Source organism: Centropristis striata, chromosome 9 (assembly GCF_030273125.1).
Source record: "Centropristis striata isolate RG_2023a ecotype Rhode Island chromosome 9, C.striata_1.0, whole genome shotgun sequence".
NCBI lineage: Eukaryota > Metazoa > Chordata > Actinopteri > Perciformes > Serranidae > Centropristis > Centropristis striata.
This window is the reverse complement of record NC_081525.1, coordinates 5,286,501-5,310,308: the sequence shown is the minus strand read 5'-3', so window position 1 is coordinate 5,310,308 and position 23,808 is coordinate 5,286,501. Positions and strand designations below refer to the sequence as shown.

The 23,808-nt window shown below is 40.0% G+C and overlaps 2 protein-coding genes across 4 annotated transcripts; both read right to left on the bottom strand.

The window, feature by feature from the left end:
* Nucleotides 1–1,840: 1,840 nt before the first annotated feature.
* Nucleotides 1,841–9,468, bottom strand: LOC131977283 (flavin-containing monooxygenase 5-like). Of its 2 annotated transcripts, XM_059340515.1 has the most exons (9): nucleotides 9,142–9,468; nucleotides 8,857–9,045; nucleotides 7,399–7,564; nucleotides 5,798–5,940; nucleotides 4,111–4,307; nucleotides 3,861–4,008; nucleotides 3,193–3,400; nucleotides 3,030–3,102; nucleotides 1,841–2,353 (listed from the first exon to the last, which is right to left on the bottom strand). In XM_059340515.1, exons 1-9 carry the CDS (start codon nucleotides 9,271–9,273, stop codon nucleotides 1,939–1,941), a joined length of 1,671 nt encoding a protein of 556 aa, XP_059196498.1. In that variant the 5' UTR covers nucleotides 9,274–9,468; the 3' UTR covers nucleotides 1,841–1,938. The 2 variants fall into 2 exon arrangements, with proteins under 2 accessions (XP_059196498.1, XP_059196497.1); XM_059340514.1 differs by having other exon boundaries at nucleotides 3,861–4,307.
* Nucleotides 1,841–23,632, bottom strand: LOC131977287 (flavin-containing monooxygenase 5-like). Of its 2 annotated transcripts, XM_059340520.1 has the most exons (10): nucleotides 23,349–23,632; nucleotides 23,064–23,252; nucleotides 22,196–22,361; nucleotides 21,333–21,475; nucleotides 21,046–21,242; nucleotides 20,356–20,503; nucleotides 20,067–20,274; nucleotides 19,742–19,814; nucleotides 19,227–19,626; nucleotides 1,841–1,953 (listed from the first exon to the last, which is right to left on the bottom strand). In XM_059340520.1, the coding sequence occupies exons 1-10, from the start codon at nucleotides 23,478–23,480 to the stop codon at nucleotides 1,939–1,941; spliced, it is 1,671 nt and encodes a 556-aa protein (XP_059196503.1). In that variant the 5' UTR covers nucleotides 23,481–23,632; the 3' UTR covers nucleotides 1,841–1,938. The 2 variants fall into 2 exon arrangements, 1 of the variants encoding a protein (XP_059196503.1); XR_009394875.1 differs by lacking the exons at nucleotides 1,841–1,953; nucleotides 19,227–19,626; nucleotides 19,742–19,814 and having other exon boundaries at nucleotides 20,135–20,274; nucleotides 21,171–21,242; nucleotides 23,349–23,624.
* Nucleotides 23,633–23,808: the final 176 nt, after the last annotated feature.

Sequence of the window (23,808 nt, the reverse complement as noted above, 5' to 3'; positions counted from 1 at the left end):
TTCTGTAAACATTATGCATCGAGATATGACTATTATATTGTTAATAAATAGTAGCAGGCTAACTTGATTAATATTTGGCAAGTTTCCCATACACTATACGTGTTTTTGCTTTAGGAGTGAGCCTGAATAAAACGGACGGACACATTCACAGGTTAGTTTGTTATCCGCGGTGGGGAAATGTTTGATATCCACGGTGTCCCTAAACCTGGCAACCCAAATGTTAACGAGTCACGCGTGGACGATTCTTCTTCCGGGGTCTACCGGTGTTTCTAGAGTAGCGGGGCGTTTGAAGACAGACTTTCTTCCTTTCCTTTCCTTTTCTTTCTATCTATCTATCTATCTATCTATCTATCTATCTATCTATCTATCTATCTATCTATCTATCTATCTATCTATCTATCTATCTATCTATCTATCTATCTATCTATCTATCTATCTATCTATCTATCTATCTATCTATCTATCTATCTATCTATCTATCTATCTATCTATCTATCTATCGGTCCGTCCGTCCATCCATCCATCTAATCTATGATAATTTTTTCTGCTCCATATTCATCAACATTGTTGATTTTTAATTGATTCATTGCATATCACACTGTAAAGTAAGGGAAGTTATTTTACAGATATTGAAATGGCTTTTACATTTGATGTAAATGTCAATAAAACAGTAAATTACTTTACTTACAAATATTTAACGAAAAGTAAAAGTTGAAATATTTAAATGAATATAGCCTAATATATTTAATAATAATATACTTTTTAAACAGTATAATTTAATTGCTTAATAGTCTTGAATGTTAAATTACAGGGAAACAGTTTAAATTTAATGTAAAAACATGACTGAGAACACACACTTATTGTCTATATAAAAGTAAAAAACAACAACTTGTTATTCTAAAGATATGTTTTGCTTTGTTTTTAAATACAGATATTTCATGTATATTGTCTGTGTTTTTTTTTTACAGAAATAATCTGTAAAGTAATTTACGGTTGTTTGCCGTTATATGACGGAAAGTGTTTGGCAACTTTTAATTTTTTATTTTTTTTTACGGTGCATGTCATCTTGAAGAAAAAACAGTCTCAACCACAGACTTTGACTTCATGATATTAGATAGATATCATTATTCACACAACTAATAACATCTAATAATCCCAGTCGGAGGTCCTGGTATGTTATTTTTGTTGGAAGGATAAGAGTAAATCATATTATCCAAGCATAATACAGTGAGACACAAAGGACTATACAATACATTGTGTCATTACATTTTTTTTCAAACGTTCTGAAGCTGCCATTAGGTGGCATCATTGATATTATCCCAGTTGAAGGTCTAGCCTGGAGGAATGTAATACAACCCTGATTCCAAAAAAGGTCTGGATGTTGTGTTATAAAAACAAACAATAATTTGCAAATCTACATTCAACTGAACACAGTGATACTAAAACTGAAAAAACATGTTTTTTTTTGTAAAAATATACACTCATTCTGAATTTGATGCATTTTGTTTTTATTTAAATTTTACACAGTGTCTCACTTGGGGTTGTAGAAACTGTCAAAGGTGCAAAGTAATATACATTTGCTGATGCACTGTGATTTAATGCAATTTTAACACACTTTAACTTGAGTATATCTTGTGAATGATATAGCACTGTTGCACTCCTGCTACCATCTTTTTTCTTTTTTTTTTTTTATAGATAACCATTTATCTTAATAAGCTTATGAAATGTAATGCATCACTTTATTTTTGAATTAATTTAGAAATAGCAGACCAATTAGACCAGCTGGAACATTAAACCCTTTAAAATAATTGAACATCTAATGATCTTGTCCTTTTAAAAAAAAATGCCATCCATGCTGATTATTAACTCTACCAGCAAGTAAGCATGCGCTATACAGTTATAAATCACATCAGATATGAACTTAATATTAATTGCACATCAGTGTGCAGGCAGGTAAACTTTCATCTTGTCCAACAGAGCAGTTGGATCGTGGAGGAAAGCTGGAAGGTTGTTTCTGTTAATGTAGACAGCTAAGCCCACAGCAACAGCTGACAGAATCAGAGGCCACATAAAGGAGCTCTTGGGTTTGGGATCATTACAGGGCCTGGTCTGCATGGGCTGAGCCACCCTATCCCACTGGGTCAGGATGGCCTGGCGGGCTCCGGCCCATTTCCCCGGCCCTCTGAGGCGATACTGGTACGGAGAAGTGGGACCAAACACAACAGACAGTCCCAGCCTGGGATCAGTCAGCAGCAGCTTTGGGATGTTGGGTTTAACTCCCAGCAGCTCTGCTATCTGATCCATGTAGTTGACATAGTCCACTTGGATGGTGTGTCTCTGACTGGTGACGTACCTGAAAAAGAGACCTGAATTCAACATGTTGTGCCTGACTAGAATTGGAGCATTTTAACCCTTTGATGCACAACATATTGACACCCCTTCTAATGCACAACATGGGTCAAAATGACCCTCATTCATTCCCCATGTTATTTAATGCTGCTGTGTGTTTCTGTGCTCTATCTTTTGATTTCAACTTATTTTATGATTGAATATTCCAATAATTATTTAAATATCTTGTTTTTGATAACAACAGATCGTTATTTCCATTTTGCTTCTCATACTTTATGAAGAAAAAAAGTTTTTGTATGATTACATAGCTAACTACTTCGCTTAGTAGCTTGCTGAGCTAACTACTTAGCCAAAAAGTTAGCTAAGTAGTTAGCTTAACAAGCTACTTAGTTAATACTTAGCCAAGAAGTGAGCTAAGTAGTTAGCTTAGCAAGCTATTTAGCTAAAGAATGGATATGAGTCAAGAGTAGTGACACAAAAAGGGATTTTATTCAAAAATGAATAAAGGAAATTTAACTAATTGAGGAAAACCTGGAATACTGAATGAGGAAAATAATTTATTGCAAAGATATAGAACATAAAAACTCTGTCGGGTCACTTTAGACCCATGTTGTGCATCAAAGGGTTAAACCCAAAATATGTAAACAATCATAAAATTATCAGCTAATCCAGTGCAGTACCTTTTAGCCATCATGTCCTTCTTACACTGGATGTCTTTTTGCATGGAGGCCACTGAGGGGAGCTTGAGGCAGCCTGTTAGAAAGGAGAAATTGTGCCAGAGTGATCATCTCAAACAAAACATACTTCTATTAAAAAGGACTGAATGATGATAACCTGTTTTACCTTTAAAGACACGTGTGGCCCACCTGGCCTGGATCTCAGAGATGGGCATAATGGCTCCCAGTGGCTGCACCAGACCAATGATGGCCAGAGTGGGGCGCTCCAACTCAGGAGGAAAGACAAACTTGTACAGAGAGGCTTTGTTGTCTGACACTGAGACCACATGTGAAGCCAAGAATGGAAAGGAAAACCTGTAACCTGTGGCAAACACCTGCAAGACAGAGGACTCATCTCAGGCAGGTGTGTGTGTGTGTGTGTGTGTGTGTGTGTGTGTGTGATTGCTTCAAGGTTTGAATTGAAGTTTTACAATTTTTGCAAATTCCACAACTTAGAAAAGTATCTAATTTTCATTGTTATATGTAAAAGTAGGTCCCCATTAGTCACCAAGTAATCTGTGTGAAATATGCTAATTCATGTAAATGATGTACCCTGAAAGCACGTTTACTGGTTTTTCCGGATGTCTCCATGAAGCCTGATTAAAACATCACTTCATAATTTCAGAGGTTTGAAGGCGTGTATAAGCTAACTAAGGGTGGTCCCCACAAGTGATGATTAAAACTGGAGTCCCCATAATCTATTAAAACCAGTGTGTGTGTGTGTGTGCGTGTGTGTGTGTGTGTGTGTGTGTGTGTGTGTGTGTGTGAATATTCACTTTTATTTATGAAACTCACCACCAGGTCAACATCTTCTACAACACTTCCATCATCAAACTCCACACTGGACCCCTGAAACCTGCGGATGTTGGGTTTCACCTGAACTGTTCCAGATAGGATGCGGTTGGGAAGCTCATCATTCACTGTGGGATGCTGGCTGTTCACCCTGAGATTTATATTCACAATGATCAGTAACACCACAAGCACGTCAGTCATCAAACATGTAAAAAGCCATGTCTCTGACTGAGCTACACTGTTGCTGCCGTACCTGTGCTTTGGCTGCAAGTTATACAGACTGTGATCAAATCTTTGGTTGAGTTTTCTCTCTCTCATGCTGCAGGATAATCCAAAGGGAAGGTTTCGGCGCAAGAAATTATCCACCCTGGTACCAACCATATCCAGGGGAAGACCATTGTCTGCAACTCGATGTAAGATCCAAGCTCCCCGCCGAGTGCTTAGATACAGCTGCAAACACAGGTACATCTCAAAAAATTAGAATATTGTGAAAAAGTTCAATATTTTTGTGAAATATTTCAAGCCTGTATTTCTTGTGATTTTGATGATTATGGCTTACAGATAATGAAAACACAAAGCTCAGTTTCAGAAAATAAGAATATTACATAAGATCAAAATAGAAAAATTATATTTTAAACACAAATGTTATGCTTCTGAAATGTATGTTCATTTCTATACATCAATACTTGGTTGGACTCCTTTTGCATGAATTACTGCATTAATACTTGGTGGCATGGAGGAGATCAGCCTACAGCACCATGTTGCTTTTATAGCAGCCTTCAGCTCATCTGGTGTCTCTCACCTTCCTCTTGACAACAGCCCATAGACTCCTATGAGGTTCAGGTTAGCTGATTAGGTTTGCCAGTCCAGCCCAGTAACACCATGGTCATTGAAGCAGCTTTTGGTACCTTTGCCAGTGTGGGCAGGTGCCAAGTCCTGCTGGAAAATGAAAGCAGCATCTCCAAAGAGCTTGTGGAAGCATGAAAACTCTAAAATGTCCTGCTAGATGGCTGCTATGTTGACTGTGGACTTCAGAAACACAGTGGACCAACAGCAGCAGAGGACATGGCCCCAAACCACCACTGACCCAGGAACCACATGTTGAACTTCTTCACAATATTCTAATTTTCAGAGACACTGAGTTTTGTGTTTTCATTATTTCTAAGCCAGAATCATCAAAATTACAACAAAAACAGGCTTGAAATATTTAACTCTTTGCATAATAAATCTATATAATGTATAAGTTTCACTTTCTGAAATGATTGACAAAAAATATTGAACTTTTTCATGTTATTCTAATTTTTTTGAGATGTACACTACCGGTCAAAAGTTTCAGAACATCCCAATTTTCCCAGTTTTTTATTGAAATTCAAGCAGTTCAAGTCAAATGAACAGCTTGAAAGGGTACAAAGATAAGTGGTGAACTGCCAGAGGTAAATAAAAAAAGGTAAGCTTAACCAAAACTGAAAAATAATGTACATTTCAGAATTATACAAGTAGGCCTTTTCCAGGGAACAAGAAATGGGTTAACAACTTAACTCTATGGAGTCTTGGGCTATTTTGTCCATTTTTGAATTATTTTCATGTCTTTGTAAGTCATTCTGTGTCTTTTTTTGGTCATTTTGTGTCTTTTTTTGGTCATTTTGTGTCTTTTTTTAGTCCACATAAAATGTCCACATAAAATGTGATTTTAAATCTTTTTTTTACTTTCAAAACACTATCATGCTCAATAAAGAATTTTAAATGTTGCAAATGTGCATTCATTTCAGAGTACACTGAGACATTAAACTGCATCATTTTCAATTAAATTCTGTAAAAGTTGGTGTGTTCTAAAACTTTTGACCAGTAGTGTACCTGTATATAAGATAGAGGAAGTAAATCATCATGCATGCACCCCTTAAAGGTGCTATGGTGCCTGTGATGATCCATAATTGCCCAACCTGCTTGGTGACTCTGCTCAGTTCCACTGCGATGTCTCCTCCAGAGTTTCCTATTCCAATCACGACCACCTTTTTATTCCTCCAGTCCTCAGGAGTCTTGTAGTCTCTGCTGTGGAAGTACGTTCCCTTGAAGGTGTCAATTCCTGAAGGACAGATTTGTGACAATCAAGGCGAGGCAGCTTTATTTGTATAGCACATTTCATCCACAAGTGCACTTAAAAGTGCTTTAAAGAGAAAGTAAGAATCAAACACAATACAGAGTTAGAAATTAATGAAAGAAAAAGGATAAACATTTGTAATAGAACTTATTATTCAAATCAGTAAGTACTTATTTTTTTATGTTGGGTCCGTTAAACTTAATCACAGGTCTTAATTGAATCATTAATTTTTACAATTAAAAATTTATAAAAACAGCAATATTGCAGATAAGAGGTGCAAAGATTAAAAGACAATCTACAGTTCAGTAAAAAATAAGAGTAAATGGCACAGCGCGGCGTTATATAGCCTAGTTAAAAAATGTATATAAGTAGATGTATTAAGATAATTTAATCAGAATAAAAAACATGACATTTTTTACTTTTTATTTTATTTTATTTTTTATATTTTGTGTGTTTTTTAACCTTTATTAACCTAATTTTTGCATGACTTGTATTTATTTATTTATTTATTTATTCATTATCATTAATCATTAGTGTTGTTCATACCCGTGTTATTGTCTTGTTTCAATTGTAAAGCAATTGAGTGGCGTTTAATGTTATGAAATACTGTATTAACTCTGTTATTTAAATAACAATAATAGTTTCATCAGGTTGTTATACTTATTTGTCCCTGGTCTTGGTCTTTTTCAAGGGAAAAAGTGAAGATTTTAGACCTCAAATAGCCATTGACATTCACAACCTGTGTTAACCCATTACAGCCGGGAAAGCAGATACGTCGCTTTGTAGTATTTGTAGTTTTTTCCACCTATTTCTGGTCTCTTGGCCAATGAAATGCATCAGAATACATGTGGGAGTGTCGCAATGCGAAGGTTTGGACAAATAAACCCAACTTATTACAAAAGCCACATGTATAAGCTCTCAAATATTTTTTGAATTTCATTTCTATCTGCTACAGAGGCTGAAAAATCGATTTTTTAGTAGGAAGCGTTGACACTTCTGTTGAATTTCCAGAAAAACTTCAGGTTCTAGGTGCTTATTTTAAAATCGACCAGAGGTTTTCCAGGCATTTTTCCAGGCATTTTAGGCCTTTTTTCTTGCAACCACTTAACATGGGTTAAGTGGTTGCAAGAAAAAAGGCCTAAAAAGAAAACATTGCCTAAAAAGAAAACATTGCTTCATCTGAAGGAGTCACAAGCCAAAACGTCTATAACAAATTTCACACAAGACTGGAGATAAGATAAGGACTTATATACTAATTATTTTATGTGGTGACTACCAGACTTACTTTTTTATTATTATGAAACCACAATGACAAGGTGTGACCTCTCATAAGGTGCTTCTGATGGGCCAAAGGTTGATTCATGGATTACAGTTTAATCTTCCTCTCATGTTCTGCTGCAGATTTGTGAGTGAACAGGTTGATTTATTGCTTGTAAACTATACCTGGGAAGTCATGTAGTGGCATGTTGGGGTGGCAGTGATGTCCAATACAGATCAGCACAGCATCGAAAATGTGCTTTTCCTTCATGCCATCCCTGTTCTCTGTCTCAACATCCCACTGGCCGCTATGAGAGAAATCGGATCTCTGCTTCACCTGCAGGACTTTTGTCTGAACAACAGAGAGGCAGACACAATTGAACAAGCAAAAATATTTGCGTTTACTGACTGTCTTCATAAATAGCGCAACATTTTACATTTGAAATTGAGATGAAGTTGATGCATCACTTAAAGCAGTGATTCCCAACAGGGGGGGCCCGACCCCCCCAGGGGGGTGCCAAAGATCCATGGGGGGTTGCGAAGCCCTCTTGATTTTAAGGGATGTAATAAATCTAATGTGTTAAATATAGATGAGTCAGCATTTAATTCATTTGTGGGACAAAAACAACTAAATAACGGCTACATTAAACGTTTACTCATTTATTTAAATAGAAAAATCACTATAGAAAAGTTTAAAAATAGGCTATAAGGTGAGAATAGGGACATGTGTAACATCACTCCTGCAGTATACACAGGTAACCTCACCTAGCGGTAACCTCACCTAGCGGTAACCTCACCTATAGGTAAACTCACCTAGAGGTAACCTCACCTAGCGGTAACCTCACCTAAAGGTAACCTCACCTAGTGGTAAACTCACCTAGAGGTAACCTCACCTAGCGGTAACCTCACCTAGAGGTAACCTCACCTAGCGGTAACCTCACCTATAGGTAACCTCACCTAGCGGTAACCTCACCTAGCGGTAACCTCACCTATAGGTAAACTCACCTAGAGGTAACCTCACCTAGCGGTAACCTCACCTAGAGGTAACCTCACCTAGAGGTAACCTCACCTAGCGGTAACCTCACCTATAGGTAAACTCACCTAGAGGTAACCTCACCTAGCGGTAACCTCACCTAGAGGTAACCTCACCTAGCGGTAACCTCACCTCGAGGTAACCTCACCTAGCGGTAACCTCACCTAGCGGTAACCTCACCTATAGGTAAACTCACCTAGAGGTAACCTCACCTAGCGGTAACCTCACCTGGCGGTAACCTCACCTAGCGGTAACCTCACCTATAGGTAAACTCACCTAGAGGTAACCTCACCTAGCGGTAACCTCACCTAGAGGTAACCTCACCTAGCGGTAACCTCACCTAACGGTAACCTCTCCTAACAACAGAAACACAGTGCTAATGGAAAAATGGCAAAGCGTCAGGGAGACAAAAATGCTGAATATCTCAAAAAGAAAAAGAGAGGGTACCATGAAAGTCACATTGAGTTCGGCTTCATAGAATCAATGGACAATGGGGAGGTCGCCAAAGTTTACAATGGTAAAAATGTGGGTCCCTCAAGAAAAAGGTTGGGAACCACTGACTTAAAGAACAGAGTTATATAATTTTCTGCAAGTCAGTGAAGCATGCTTACATTAAAGCGTATGTGCTTGGTGAGCTGGAAGCGGTCAGCGTACATCTGAAAGTAGTCCATGATGAGAGAGTTGTGCATGTAGTTCGGGAAGTGTCCAGGAATGGGAAAGTCACTGAAACACATCATCTCCTTGGAGGTGTTGATGATGACAGAGTGGTAGATGCTGGCCCTGTCTGCCTCAGGATTCTCCTGCAGGAACAGCCGGGAAAAGGGAACTCATCCTCACTCTCTCAATGTATTTTTAATGAGTAAAAGAAAGTCCAACATGTAGGTAGTGTGACCAACCTTAAACCTCCACAGACCACCGATGTCATCGCTGCTCTCAAAGCAGACAGGCTCCAGCCTCTCATCCAGACAGGTCTTGATACAGGCCAGACCTGAACTACCTCCTCCAATCACAGCCACACGACCAGTCATATTTAAACTCTGTGAGGGATGACCCACGTTAGCCTGAAAAATGTTTCATGTGTAAACAACAATTTCCGTGAAACTGACACGGATTTCGCTACAATGCAAGTTAATGACAGTCATATCCCGTGGCTATTCCATGGATATTTTTTCCTATTGGTTTGTTCCAAGTCACGTGACTTTCAAGGTTCCAGCGGACAGAACAAAAAACATGGCGGACAGTTCTCTCATTTTTAGTGAAAAAATCAATATTTTGACTTAGTTTCTGCATACAAATGGATTTTGATCACATTTCTAGTGAGAAATATATTGTAGTGGCAAAAATCGTTATAAGGAGGAAAGATCACTGAGTTGTTGGAGTATAAGCAAAAAAGGTTTATTCTAATTGCAATTAGGAGAGCACAAGGTACAGTCAAAAAGGTCTGCACAGAGTGAATCTGCAGACAAAGAGAGCTAACAGTTTTTATAGAGTTACAATGAGTGTGTGTGTATTGGTTAAGGAGGTACAGCCTTACGACCTTGAGGACTTGAGATAGCAGGCATCCTACGCAAGAACAAGTAGAAGCAACTGTGACATGTTATCTTACAGGATGAACAGGGCGGATTGTGTTCGCATGAAAATGATATAAAATTAATTAAAAGGGATATGAAGTCATGTGAAAATGTTCAGAGAGTTATGTGAAAAGGCATATGCATGGCACTTTGTCATAACATTTCCCCCTTTTGATCCGTAAGGATCAACTACAGAGAAGATCAAACACAACCAACAAGGAAAACAAAAAAAACCCATAAAGGAATGTACAAAAGAATCACCATTAAACAGTATCAGACTGAACATTCCGCACTGGTTTAAGACCAATCATCATCAATAATGGCAACAGTGAAATAGACTCAAGGGAGAGAGCAACGCTGTTTGTTTTTTTAAGGAGGACAGTCTTCTCGTGTCATGAACAAAGCACAGTGGGGCATAAAGTCAACCTACATATCAGCATCATCATTAACATCAGAGTCAGAGTCAAAAGAGGATTCAGAGAAAGTGTCATCAGAGGCAAGGGCAGACTGGAAAGCAGGAGAAAGTGGGGTGGGGTCAGGCAAGGGAATGAGTTAATTCCTAAGGAGCTGAGTAGTGAACATGGAGGAAACAAAGCCTTTAAGCAGGGGGACAACACAAGTAACAAACAGGAAGAATTGGAGCCATCAGAAGAAAGTCCTAACAGGCAGCCCTGTGTGAGCCAGGCAAGAGAGGTAACGTTAGAGTCGGAAGAGGTCAGAATTGGACGTACACGGAGGTGGGGAGCAGGAGGAAGAGTGGTTAAGGGAGAGGGAGGAGTTAGCGTAAGGTGGGGAAGGAGGGTGTAGGAAATAGAGTAGGGGGAACACTATAAGGAAAGCGAGCAGGCAAAGCAACAGAGGGTACCACGGAGGCCACAAAGGCCAGGGGCACGAAAGGGATGCCAGGGGTGGTGGCACTCCATAGCCTAAAGGTTAAGGGCTTTGAGAATCAGGAAGACAGCAATAAATGAAAGACAAATTAAAACAAAACTTAAAGAGAAAGTCAAGACAACAAGAAAAAATGTGTCACCTGTCCTTCGCCGTAGGTGTCGCAAAAGGAAACTATGGTGGGGTGTGAGAGCAGTGTAACTGCGTATGCCTGGGACTGGCACTTGTGATGTCACAGGTTGCTAAGCCAACCTGCTAATCACAACACTCTCAACACCGTGTGTCAGAGTCCAGTGTGTTGGTGTGTAAATCTGTGGACTGAAGAGAGAGGGGGGAGAGACAGAGCCTAGACTAGTGGCTTGGCACCACGTGTTGCAGTCAGAGCGCTTGTTACACCTCTGGCTGATCTTGTCGCAGGGGAGCGCTATTTCACCTCACCCTAAAGTAGGAGGCTTGGCATGCCTCAACCTTGGCTTGCAGAGGGTCCGGAGGAGGCGGGACCTTAAAGTTGGAGGCTTGCGTGGATCCAGGTGGCCCTCTCAACGACTTTCACGGCCGTATGGGTTGTCAGCAGGACCTGGAATGGGCCCTGCCACCTCTTATTCTTCCAGGACTTTCGCCTGAAGTCTTTCACCACCACATAATCACCAGGGTGGAGCTGATGGATAGGACTGGTGGCTGGAGTTGGAAGGGCAGCAGTCACCTGTCTCCTAATGTCTGCAAGGTGTTTGGTTAGCACAATACATTAGCATAGCATCTTCACACAGTGGTAGATGGAGCTGGAAACTTCAGGGCGTCCACACCTACAAAGGGAGGAGCTGCAAAAAGAATCTCATAAGGGCTGAGGTTAGCATTAGGTCGCTTGCGCATCCTCATGTACACAAGCACTAGAGGGAGTGCTTGTGTCCATTTGAGGCCTGTGTCTTCACAACATTTGGCCAATTTGTTCTTCAATGTCCCGTTCTCACACCCAACAGCGCCACCACTGGCCAGGTGGTAGGCACAAATGACACAGGCTTGGCAATGTTTTTGAGCATAGGTTGAAAAATCTTTAGTGAACCAATGTTGATCAATCATAACCTGCATTCCCCCTTTTTACGCATGGTCAAGACCATGTGTCAACTTAGCATAATGGGGAAACAGACTGCCACTGCTTCTCGTCAGAAGGAGAGGCTAGACTCTGTACTGCAGAGAGTGAGTCGGGGACAGAGAGGGAGCTGAGAGAGTGTGTGTGTGTGTGTGTGTGTGTGTGTGTGTGTGTGTGTGTGCCTGCTGGGGGAGCAGAAGAAGAGACGCAGCCTGCTCGTGCATTTCCTGTGGAACCAGGGTCAAAGGAGTTAGTGTGAGCAGCACATTTACACACAGCAACACACAAAACAGCTTCTAGGAGGTCAGCAATGAGAGAGTGATGTGGGATGGGCTCTCCATCACTCTTCAGGAAGCCCCTATGCTTCCAAAGGGCCTGTAATCAGATTTAGGTGTAACAACAACAGGTTCGCAGTTTTTAATCAGGCCTACATCATATTTGCCATTCGCTCATAAGGAGTCAGAGACTTCCTTTAAGGCAGGGTGAACCTCAGTAGCAGACAGTAACACAGCAGTTTCCCCTTCCACCCTGTCTGCATCAATCAGTACATGCACTGATCTGAGGCAGGGGAAACTGAGTTTGCAAAATTATTTGTAAACCCCCCCTTTTGATGAATACATCACAGCAGGGTCAGGAGTTCGTGTCCAATCGGAAAAAGTCGCGCAAAAATTTACCCATGGGCCCAAGTCTCTCCATTGATCAGAATTTGGTTTGGAGAGTGAAATATGTGGATGTGAACCTGGTACATGGTAAAAGGGTAACTGTTCGTCAGTCAACGTCATTGAGAGTGCACATCTCGTCTGCGACCAGTAGAGGGTGTCAGTCATGAGGTTGTCATTGATGTCAGCAAAGAAAACGTGTTCAAAGTCGAGGTCATGGTCATGAGCCACGTGTGACGTGCCATGGAGAGCCTCAGCTTGCAAAAACTGCAAAGCCGGGTTAACCAGTGCACGTGCACGTGCTGTCAGTGGCTGTGCTACATCAATAGGGATTTTCCATTGGTACACATAGAGCAGGTTTTCAGGTAGCCAACTGGCTAATTGGTACGTTACCATGGGGTCACTTTGCAGGGGGGAGGTGGAGGAGCATCTCTGCACGGCTTTAACGCCATCTGGTGTCAAGATGAGGTCCACTCCCAGAGTCATCATCAGGTCTCGTCCCATCAGATTGAAAGGACAGACAGCAGAGAAGAGAAAAGAGTGTTTAATTTTGGTTAAAGGTACAGGATGTACACATGAAATGGGAATGGTGAACTGTTCTCTGATCCTGTTACCACATGCACCAATGGAAATTATGTTTCTGCCACTATACCTTATGTGTGGAAACACAGATTGTTTTAAAACAGAGTGAGTAGCACCTGAGTCAACAATGAAATCAACATTTTGGCCTTGGACTTCTAAAGTCATAGTAGGTAATTTTTGCACACTTTCATCAGTAAGATGTACATATGTACCAACAGGCTGTGTTTGTATTTTCCTTTCTAAATGAGTGATAGCCTCTGTCAATATCTTGTGTTGTTGCTGCCGTGTAAGCGTGCACGTGTGCATGTTTTCACTTCCCTTTTCTGGAGCAGGTTGGCTGGGCGTCTGGTCAGCGGGCACCTCCTCCTCCACCTTACCCCCGGACGGTCAGTCTGAGGCCTGTGTCTGGCTGAGGTGTCCACCGTCGCCTCCAGGCGGTCCTCCATGTCCTCCGCGTCCGCACCCACGGTTGGCTTTGGGATAGGGACAGTCTCTAGCCCAATGTCCAGTGGTGGGACTGGATGTGGTCAGTGAAGTGTTGTCTGATCTTAGCAAAATCTGCTCCGGACAGCTTCCTCATCATAACGCGGCCCATTTCACTGGAAGTTGGTGTAAAGTCTCTGATAAAGGCCATCACTGCGTCACCGAGGACTTGACCTCCCTGTGTGGCTTTAGGGAGGTGTTCAGCTGCTTGGAGCAGGTCGGCTACAGTCCACGGGCGGTAGACATAACCAGCTGCGCCTTCATGTCCCATCACTTTGACCACTGGGAGTGTGAATGTTTCTCCTCCCCTGCCAGTGTCATCCTTCCTGTCGTGGGACCTAGTGTGGTCAGCGATTGGGGAGAAGGCAGGCTGTGGGAGTGGGTTGTTGGGGTCCCACAGAGCTAGCCTTGGGCCTGGGTGTGGAGTCAAAGTCAGAGGCAGCTGTGGTGATTGTGGGTCTCTGGCGCTGCTTGGGGCACTGCTGGTTGGTGGTGATGTCACTGGAGGGGTTGGAGGAGGCTGTCTTTGAGGGGAGGCGGCGTCAGCAGGCGGGTTGTAGAGGGGGGGCAGATCGAGGAGAGTGTCGCTGCTCAGAGGCCCGCCACCATGACCTGTTAGAGAAGGATACAGAGAAGACTTGGATTTAATCTTTGATTTTGCAACTTTATCTGTTTGTGATCCCTCTTCAGCTTTTAACAGTGTCATGGTTTTAAAGCCCTGCTTTCTTTCCCTGTGCTCACATTCATCCTCCCACACATTCAGACATTCCACATGTTTCTCAAGTTCTTTGATTTTTTCAGTTTTAACTTTGCCTTTTTTCATCAACTCATCTTTTGCTGTCTGTAAATTTGTTCGTAATTGTTCCAACTGATTTTTGCTCAGGGATCCCCCTTTGGGGAACCTGTATTTTTTTATCCAATATGGCAAGCATTCACAACATTCAGGGCCATATTTCTTTTTCATTTGTTGTATTATCGGACTGTTTGGATCACATTGTTCAGCTTTACTGCCTCGGGAACCCATTGTTTACTCATTCAATTTAATTCAATTTATTTAATTTTATTCAGTTTCTGTTATTTAATTTAATTCAATTTATTTATTTTATTCAGTTTCTGGTATTTAATTTAATTCAATTTATTTATTTTATTCAGTTTCCGTTATTTTATTTATTTCAATTTATTTATTTAGTATTTATTTTATTTTTCAAACTGCTTTTGTTATATCTCACAGGACTTTAACCTGGTCTTAATATAACTTTATATCTCACAGGACTTTAACCTGGTCTTAATATAACTTTATATCTCACAGGACTTTAACCTGGTCTTTGATATAAAATGTATCTGTTATATCTCACAGGATTTTTTAACCTGGTCTTAATATAACTTTATATCTCACAGGACTTTAACCTGGTCTTAATATAACTTTATATCTCACAGGACTTTAACCTGGTCTTTGATATAAAATGTATCTGTTATATCTCACAGGATTTTTTAACCTGGTCTTAATATAACTTTATATCTCACAGGATTTTAACCTGGTCTTAATATAACCTTACATCTCACAGGACTTTAACCTGGTCGTAATATAACCTTATATCTCACAGGATTTTAACCTGGTCTTAATATAAAACACACCCGGCTACTTCACAGGATTTCAACCTGGTCTCAGTAGGAGTAAATCTTAGACTGCAGTAAATTGTTTTAGTGAACGGGAAGTACACCAGACCAATTCTAAATGCTTTACTCCAAAGACTCAGAAATACTACGTTACCAATGTCATTCAATTCATCATTACTGCCAAAATTATCAGAATTAGTAATCATACAATTTTTAGAAAATGGAGATTCAACATCTCACCAAAATCAGGAGAGTGTAGGTTCGGTTGGGGATCGCGCCGGAGCCAGCCAGTCGACCCCAGGACATCGGTCCTCCCTTCTCTGAATTTTGACTGGAAGTTAGAGGATGATCCTGAAGATCAGGTGGCCACCCCCGACGTCCCGACGATCCCGACGGACTCTCGGGCGATCCCACTTCTGACACCAAGTTGTAGTGGCAAAAATCGTTATAAGGAGGAAAGATCACTGAGTCGTTGGAGTATAAGCAAAAAAGGTTTATTCTAATTGCAATTAGGAGAGCACAAGGTACAGTCAAAAAGGTCTGCACAGAGTGAATCTGCAGACAAAGAGAGCTAACAGTTTTTATAGAGTTACAATGAGTGTGTGTGTATTGGTTAAGGAGGTACAGCCTTACGACCTTGAGGACTTGAGATAGCAGGCATCCTACGCAAGAACAAGTAGAAGCAACTGTGACATGTTATCTTACAGGATGAACAGGGCGGATTGTGTTCGCATGAAAATGATATAAAATTAATTAAAAGGGATATGAAGTCATGTGAAAATGTTCAGAGAGTTATGTGAAAAGGCATATGCATGGCACTTTGTCATAACAATATGTTTTATTTTCTAAATATTCACTCAGTGAATGTACATAATCACTTTGTATGTTGGAATAGCCACGGGATATGACTGTCATTAACTTGCATTGTAGCGAAATCCGTGTCAGTTTCACGGAAATTTGAGTGATTCCGTGGCTATTCCACAGATTTTGAGTTAAGCAAATCCGTGGCTATTTCACGGATTCCTGTGAGACCAGGTTGCAAGAGAAAGATGGCAAGTGTGGCAACACTTTGAAGAGTAGTTCATTTAAGTTACACCCAACAAAATATATGACCATGGCTATAAAATGTCAATATACAACTGCAGCAGTCGCCCTCACATGCACTGAGCTATTGAATGCATTTGGTCACAAGCAATATTTTAAATAAATACTTGTTGCAACTTTGCTTTAACAAAATACCTCTTGAAGCTATAAGACAGATTTCTTTTCTGTCTAAACTGTGTGTTACTTTGAGCTTGAAAGCCGTTTCACCCCAAAACAAGTGATCAAGAAAACTGACACTCAGTGGACACTACAAAGCCCAGTCCCATTGTTCAGTCTTTCCATGCAATCCTGAATCACTAACCTGTTCTGCAGCACAGATAGAGAGCAGCCGAAGAAATAATGGACACTGCACAAATTCAAGACCGTTCAATGCTTTGTCTGCAATCTGACCTTTAGCATATACAGTAGTTGGCATATGCATGAAAAACCTCCTGCATCACGCCCACAGGTCCCTAAAAGGTGTTTATTTTTTTTTTTTCAAACTTTTTTTATTGGGTTTTGTAGATGAGTACAACAGTATTAAAACATACAAAGAGTAAATTAGTCATTTTTTTCTTATAGAAAAAACAAACAACAAAAAACAAGAGTGATCCTGGAAGTATTGCTGCATACCGGAACAACCCACAGAACCAGAACAGCCACAAAAAACAAAAACAAACAAAAACAAAAAATAAATAAAATAAAAACAAACCCTAAAAGGTGTTTAAGGCAGTTTTTGGAAACCTTAAAAGGGAGATTACGTCATTATGCATTGTAACGCATTGACAATAATAATTAATATAGGTTTATTACGTTTGTAAGGCAATTGTTTTTAATTGAAAATCAAAGTTAACTTTGAGGAAATTACTGAAGTTCTGTCTTTATCATTACAATGACTATTGCAGACAATAACTTGGGATACTTTTGGTCTAAAAATCTAATGATTTTATGATTATCATGCAGGCTACACTGCTGAACTAAAGTAACTCTTATTGGTAATAAAGGAGAGAGTGAACTTTATTGGTTATATGAACACTCCTCTCCTTCGAGTTCTCTTTTACAAGCTCTGCCAAACCTGGCAACCTAAATGTTAATGTGATATGTCAACAAGCATGCTGTGATTGCACAATCATGTAGTGCTTTGTGGTATTTATTATCTTTATCAGTCTGGGTGTGTTTTTCTGTTTAACTTTACCTCATACATAATTAAAACACGTTAGTATTACTCTCAAATATTATTTTTTATTCATTTAAATTGGTTTACAAACACCATTATTAAACAGACAAACTTTAACTGCTTTAGAAAAACAATTCATAATTAAAAAAAACAACTCTTGACTGATTTAGAAATTAGAAAAAGGTTTCAGTCCTGTGATTTGAAATGGTGGGACTACTTCCTCCAATCATGGACTGTACATTTACTCAGATAGAGCATCAGTTTTGGTCAAAACAGAGTTTCAAAAATGTGCAAACAGCAATCACTTCTCTAGAAAGCAAATAGGCAAGGCAAGTTATATATGGATTAATAATTAAACTTAAACAATTATATTAAAACAGAGAACTGATAATAAAAACAAAACATGAAATGTAGAAGATTTGCCTTTCTGCTTTCCTTTTCTTCATTTCCCGGCATTGCTTTTAAAGCCATAATAAATCTTTTAAAAAGTGTCATCTGTGATTTTCCTTCATCGGATTTTGCTTCAATTATATTTTTCCCTGATATCTTCAATGCAAATTAAAAACATTAGACAAACTTTGTCCGAGAGTACTGCACTATAAACGCTGGCATTTACAGTGGCTCTTTAATATCCACTGACACTCAGTGGACACACTACTGACAAAATTATTTGTTGAATTAGTTCAGTTACTTCAAAGGGGATGAATACTTATGCAATAATTTATTTTACCTTATATATTTTGAATTAATTGACATTATTTTGTAAAAATATGTTTTCACTTTGATATTAAAGAGGTTTTTTTGCATTCTTTTTTTAAAAAGGCCAAATTATATTGACCATGATTTCATATGTAAAAGCAACAAAAGGGTGAAACATCCAAGAGGGAGGAATACTTTTCAAGCCACTGTATCATCCAACTTCATCTGATTTTTTGAGCGCTATGTGAAGTCACTATGATATCTCAACACCACACTACAGAGAGAAGCAAAGATCACGTATCTGGAGATTGTATGAGTATGAATAGAAGAATAAAAGCTGTAGATTAATAGATATTCAATAACTAGTCTGAGAATATAACTTTGTTAGTAAGAGATCCCAGACCTGGGTCCAAGTAATCACAGTGGGATATGTTGAATATGTTTAACCACCATGAGGTGGCATCATTGACTAATGTATATTTATTTATATATGTCCATTACAGGGGTTAGTGTAGTTTAGTGTAAAAACTGCATAAATGTGTGAATACTGTGTAAAAAAGAGCAACATCTGCACTGCAAAAAAGCCATCTTGTATTTTTTGGCCTAAAACAGTGATTTAATTTGGTAAAACTTGGAAATATAAATTACTGACATTTAGGGCAATAATGTAAGTTAGCACAACAAAGGAAGCCAGTTGTCTGCTCAAAAACAAGTTTGTGAGTTGTTGTTACTTATATCTTTAAGTTGAGGTTCACAACAAGCGACAGTAGTTCTGCTAACTCTTATTTCTTTGTTGTGAAATTCGGTCATTAGCGAAAGCTAGCGGCTAACTGATGCTAGCGGCTAACTGATGCTAGCGGCGCTGCTTGTTACAGCTACAAGAGTAGCCATTAGCGTATCAATGCTAACTCAAAATTGTGGTCGCAACATTAGCTGACATTTCATAGCGGCGTTACAATCGTGCCAGAGAAATTCAGAGTTGAGCAAACTCAGAAACAAAACTTAAAATATTTAGTTTAATTGTCCAACTTAAAATTTTATCAAAGTTTGTTGCCTTGAAATTTTGAGTTCACCCAACTTTTCTTTTTTTGCAGTGTGTGTTGCAATGAAAAAGTGCACATCAGTGTGCAGGCAGGTAAACCTTCATCTTGTCCAACAGTGCAGTTGGATCCTGGAGGAAAGCTGGAAGGTTGTTTCTGTTAACGTAGACAGCTAAGCCCACAGCAACAGCTGACAGAATCAGAGGCCACATAAAGGACCTCTTGGGTTTGGGATCATTACAGGGCCTGGTCTGCATGGGCTGAGCCACCCTATCCCACTGGGTCAGGATGGCCTGGCGGGCTCCGGCCCATTTCCCCGGCCCTCTGAGGCGATACTGGTACGGAGAAGTGGGACCAAACACAACAGACAGTCCCAGCCTGGGATCAGTCAGCAGCAGCTTTGGGATGTTGGGTTTAACTCCCAGCAGCTCTGCTATCTGATCCATGTAGTTGACATAGTCCACTTGGATGGTGTGTCTCTGACTGGTGACGTACCTGAAAAAAAAAACAGCAACAAAAACTTGAGCTATACATTTTGTGCATAACACGATTTGGTGCCTTTCAGTTCCTAAAAGGACAATCATGAAGTAAGGAAAATCCCCAATTCTACCTTTTGGCCATTTCCTCCTTCTGACAGTGGATGTCTTCTAGCATGGCGGTCACGGAGGGGAGCTTGATACTGTCTGTTTATAATGAGAGGGATGGTGTGTGAATTGACATCTTAAAACTCAATGTATTTCTCTGAAAGAAGTTTGGAGACAGAGTTGAAACAAAGGCAACTGGACTTGGTTGAAGAAGTCCCTTGGATGAGAGGCGAAACATCTTTAAGTATCTTCAACCAAGTCTAGTTAATCTTGATTCAATCGTTTATCGGATGACCTGGTTACATCTTCATCGACTTCTTAAATAAAAACAAACAAACAAACCTGTTTTACCTTTAAAGACTCGTGTGGCCCACCTGGCCTGCATCTCAGAGACGGGCATAATGGCTCCCAGTGGCTGCACCAGACCAATGATGGCCAGAGTGGGGCGCTCCAACTCAGGAGGAAAGACAAACTTGTACAGAGAGGCTTTGTTGTCTGACACTGAGACCACATGTGAAGCCAAGAATGGAAAGGAAAACCTGTAACCTGTGGCAAACACCTGCAAGACAGAGGACTCATCTCAGGCACAGGTCAGCCATACTGCTGTGTGTTCTAATACACTTGTAATAATTAAACTCACCACCAGGTCAACATCTTCTACAACACTTCCATCATCAAACTCCACACTGGACCCCTGAAACCTGCGGATGTTGGGTTTCACCTGAACTGTTCCAGATAGGATGCGGTTGGGAAGCTCATCATTCACTGTGGGAAGCTGGCTGTTCACCCTGAGATTTATAGTCACAATGATCAGTAATACCACAAGCACGTCAGTCATAAAACATGTAAAAAGCCACACTGCAAAAAAGGTGTGTATAAAAATAAGATAAAAACACTAAATCTGAAGGGAAATTATCTTGCTGCATGGACAGATAATTTCACTTGACAAGATTTCTTGAATTAAGTTTGTTAAATCTAGAAATAAGCATGTTGAACACTTAAAAAAAGAAATTAACTCTTTAACCCATTGAAGCCTGGAAAGCGGATACGTCGTTTTGTAGTATTTGTATAAGCTCTCAAATACTTTTTGAATTTCATTTGTATCTGCTACAGAGGCTGAAAAATCTATTATTTAGTAGAAGCGTTGACACTTCTGTTGAATTTCCAGAAAAACTTCAGGTTTTAGGGGCTTATTTTAAAATTGCCCAGAGGTTTTACAGGAAGTTTTAGGCGTCAATGGGTTAAACAACATCAATTATCTAACACTTCTAAATCGAAGGTTTTTAAAAGAAATCTTGGTAAGAACCAAGCTACACTGTTGCTGCCGTACCTGTGCTTTGGCTGCAAGTTATACAGACGATGATCAAATCTTTGGTTGAGTTTTCTCTCTCTCATGCTGCAGGATAATCCAAAGGGAAGGTTTTGGTGCAAGAAATGATTCACCCTGGTACCAACCATATCCAGGGGAAGACCATTGTTGGCAACTCGATGTGAGATCCAAGCTCCCCGCCGAGTGCTTAGATACAGCTGCAAATATATAAAATAGAGGAAGTAAATCATCATGCATGCACCCCTTAAAGGTGCTATGGTGCCTGTTATGATCCATAACTGGCCAACCTGCTTGGTGACTCTGCTCAGTTCCACTGCGATGTCTCCTCCAGAGTTTCCTATTCCAATCACGACCACCTTTTTATTCCTCCACTCCTCAGGAGTCTTGTAATCTCTGCTGTGGAAGTACGTTCCCTTGAAGGTGTCAATTCCTGAAGGACAGATTTAATTAATGAGCAAATTTCACCGCTTTCCCGCACAACAAAGAAATAAGAGTTAGCAGAACTATTGCTCCTTGTTTTGAACCCCAACGTAAAGATATAAGTAACAACAACTCACCAACTTGTTTTTGAGCAGACAACTGGCTTGCTTTGTTGTGCTAACTTACATTATTGCCCTAAATGTCAATAATTTATATTTCCAGTTTTACCAACTTAAATCACTGTTTTAGGCCAAAAAATACAAGTTGGCTTTTTTGCAGTGCACTAAAGAAGCTCAATCCTGTTATCAATGAGGATGGGTTGCTCTGGGTCGGAGGCCGTATGGCTGTATAGGATTTTGGATCATCGGAGGCAAGTGTCTGATTTCTGCTGTCATCCATAACTGTGTCATCTGTCATAAACTTCGAGGTGCATTACAAGCTCAGAAGATGGCAGATTTGCCAGCAGACAGACTAATAACAGAGCCACCGTTCACAAGTGTCGGCCTTGATGTCTTTGGTCCATGGTCTATTGTGACATGGCATACAGGAGGTGGGAGTGCAAACAACAAATACTGGGCAGTGCTCTTTTCGTGTATGTCTTGTGACCTCTCATAAGGTGCTTCTGATGTGCCAAAGGTTGATTCATGGATTACAGTGTAATCTTCCTCTCATGTTCTGCTGCACAAACATTTGTGAGTGAACAGGTTGATTTATTGCTTGTAAACTATACCTGGGAAGTCATGTAGTGGCATGTTGGGCTGGCAGTGATGTCCAATACAGATCAGCACAGCATCAAAAATGTGCTTCTCCTTCATGCCATCCCTGTTCTCTGTCTCAACATCCCACTGGCCGGAATGAGAGAAATCGGATCTCTGCTTCACCTGCAGGACTTTTGTCTGAACAACAGAGAGGCAGACACAATGAAACAAGCAAATATATTTGCGTTTACTGACTGTCTTCTTAAATAGCGCAACATTTTACATTTGAAATTGAGATGAAGTTGATGCATCACCTTTATCAGGCAAAGAACTATATTTGGTAACTTCAGGTAATATTTTGAGAAAAAAGTTGCAAATTTACTAGATTAAAGTGGCAAATCTACAAGAAAAAAAGTCACAGATTTAAGAGATTTAAAGTGGCAAATCTTTGCGAAAAAAAGTCGCAGATTTACGAGAAAAAAGTGGAAAAAAACTACTTTTTTCTCCCTGACTCACCACTTTAAATCGCAGAAATCTGCACATTTTTTTCTCGTAGATTTGATCTCGTAATCTTCGTATGTTTTTTTTTTTTAACACATTCTGGCAGTATGTAATATTCTCCAACATTCTCTAGGGCTGAAATTTGGAATTTGCAAGTATTTCAATGAGTGCCCTATTAAGGGTTAAAGTGGTGAATCTGGGAGAAAAAAGCTGCTTTTTTCTCACTGTTTTCTCGTAAATCTGCAACTTTTTTCTTGTAGATTTGCCACTTTAATCTAGTAAATTCACAACTTTTTTTCTCGAAATATTACCTGAAGTTACCAAATATAGTTCTTTGCCTGATAAAGGGTTAAAGAACAGAGTTATATAATTTTCTGCAAGTCAATGAAGCATCCTTACATTAAAGCGTATGTGCTTGGTGAGCTGGAAGCGGTCAGCGTACATCCGAAAGTAGTCCATGATGAGAGAGTTGTGCATGTAGTTCGGGAAGTGTCCAGGAATGGGAAAGTCACTGAAACACATCATCTCCTTGGAGGTGTTGATGATGACAGAGTGGTAGATGCTGGCCCTGTCTGCCTCAGGATTCTCCTGCAGGAACAGCCGGGAAAAGGGAACTCATCCTCACTCTCTCAATGTATTTTTAATGAGTAAAAGAAAGTCCAACATGTAGGTAACGTGACCAACCTTAAACCTCCACAGACCACCGATGTCATCGCTGCTCTCAAAGCAGACAGGCTCCAGCCTCTCATCCAGACAGGTCTTGATACAGGCCAGACCTGAACTACCTCCTCCAATCACAGCCACACGACCAGTCATATTTAAACTCTGTGAGGGATGACCCACGTTAGCCTGGAAAATGTTTCACGTGTAAACAACAATTCATGTACCTACACACAAGAGAAAGATGGCAAGTGTGGCAATACTTTGAAGAGTAGTTCATTTAAATTAGACCCAACAAAATATATGACCATGGCTATAAAATGTCAATATCCTGTTACTGTTCAAATACCTTTTTGCTGGTTGTGAGCAGTGGATGTTTCGGGGGAGATAGCAGCAATAAATGCCACATAGAAATGATTGATATCATCTGAAAGCTGTGAACCTGAAGATTAATTTGAGATGAAGCTCAGCACTGTGTGTCAAG

What these genes read in the sequence shown, in the direction of transcription:
- LOC131977283 (XM_059340514.1), bottom strand. Translation starts at nt 9,273, where the DNA reads ATGACTGGTCGTGTGGCTGTGATTGGAGGAGGTAGTTCAGGTCTGGCC. An exon ending in GCCACTACATGACTTCCCAG is followed by an intron (nt 5,941 to 7,398) that starts GTATAGTTTACA and finishes TCTGTCCTTCAG; the next exon opens with GAATTGACACCTTCAAGGGA. An exon ending in AAGGACATGATGGCTAAAAG is followed by an intron (nt 2,354 to 3,029) that starts GTACTGCACTGG and finishes TCTCTTTTTCAG; the next exon opens with GTACGTCACCAGTCAGAGAC.
- LOC131977287 (XM_059340520.1), bottom strand. Translation starts at nt 23,480, where the DNA reads ATGACTGGTCGTGTGGCTGTGATTGGAGGAGGTAGTTCAGGTCTGGCC. An exon ending in GTGGTCTGTGGAGGTTTAAG is followed by an intron (nt 23,253 to 23,348) that starts GTTGGTCACGTT and finishes CTGTTCCTGCAG; the next exon opens with GAGAATCCTGAGGCAGACAG. An exon ending in GCCACTACATGACTTCCCAG is followed by an intron (nt 21,476 to 22,195) that starts GTATAGTTTACA and finishes TCTGTCCTTCAG; the next exon opens with GAATTGACACCTTCAAGGGA.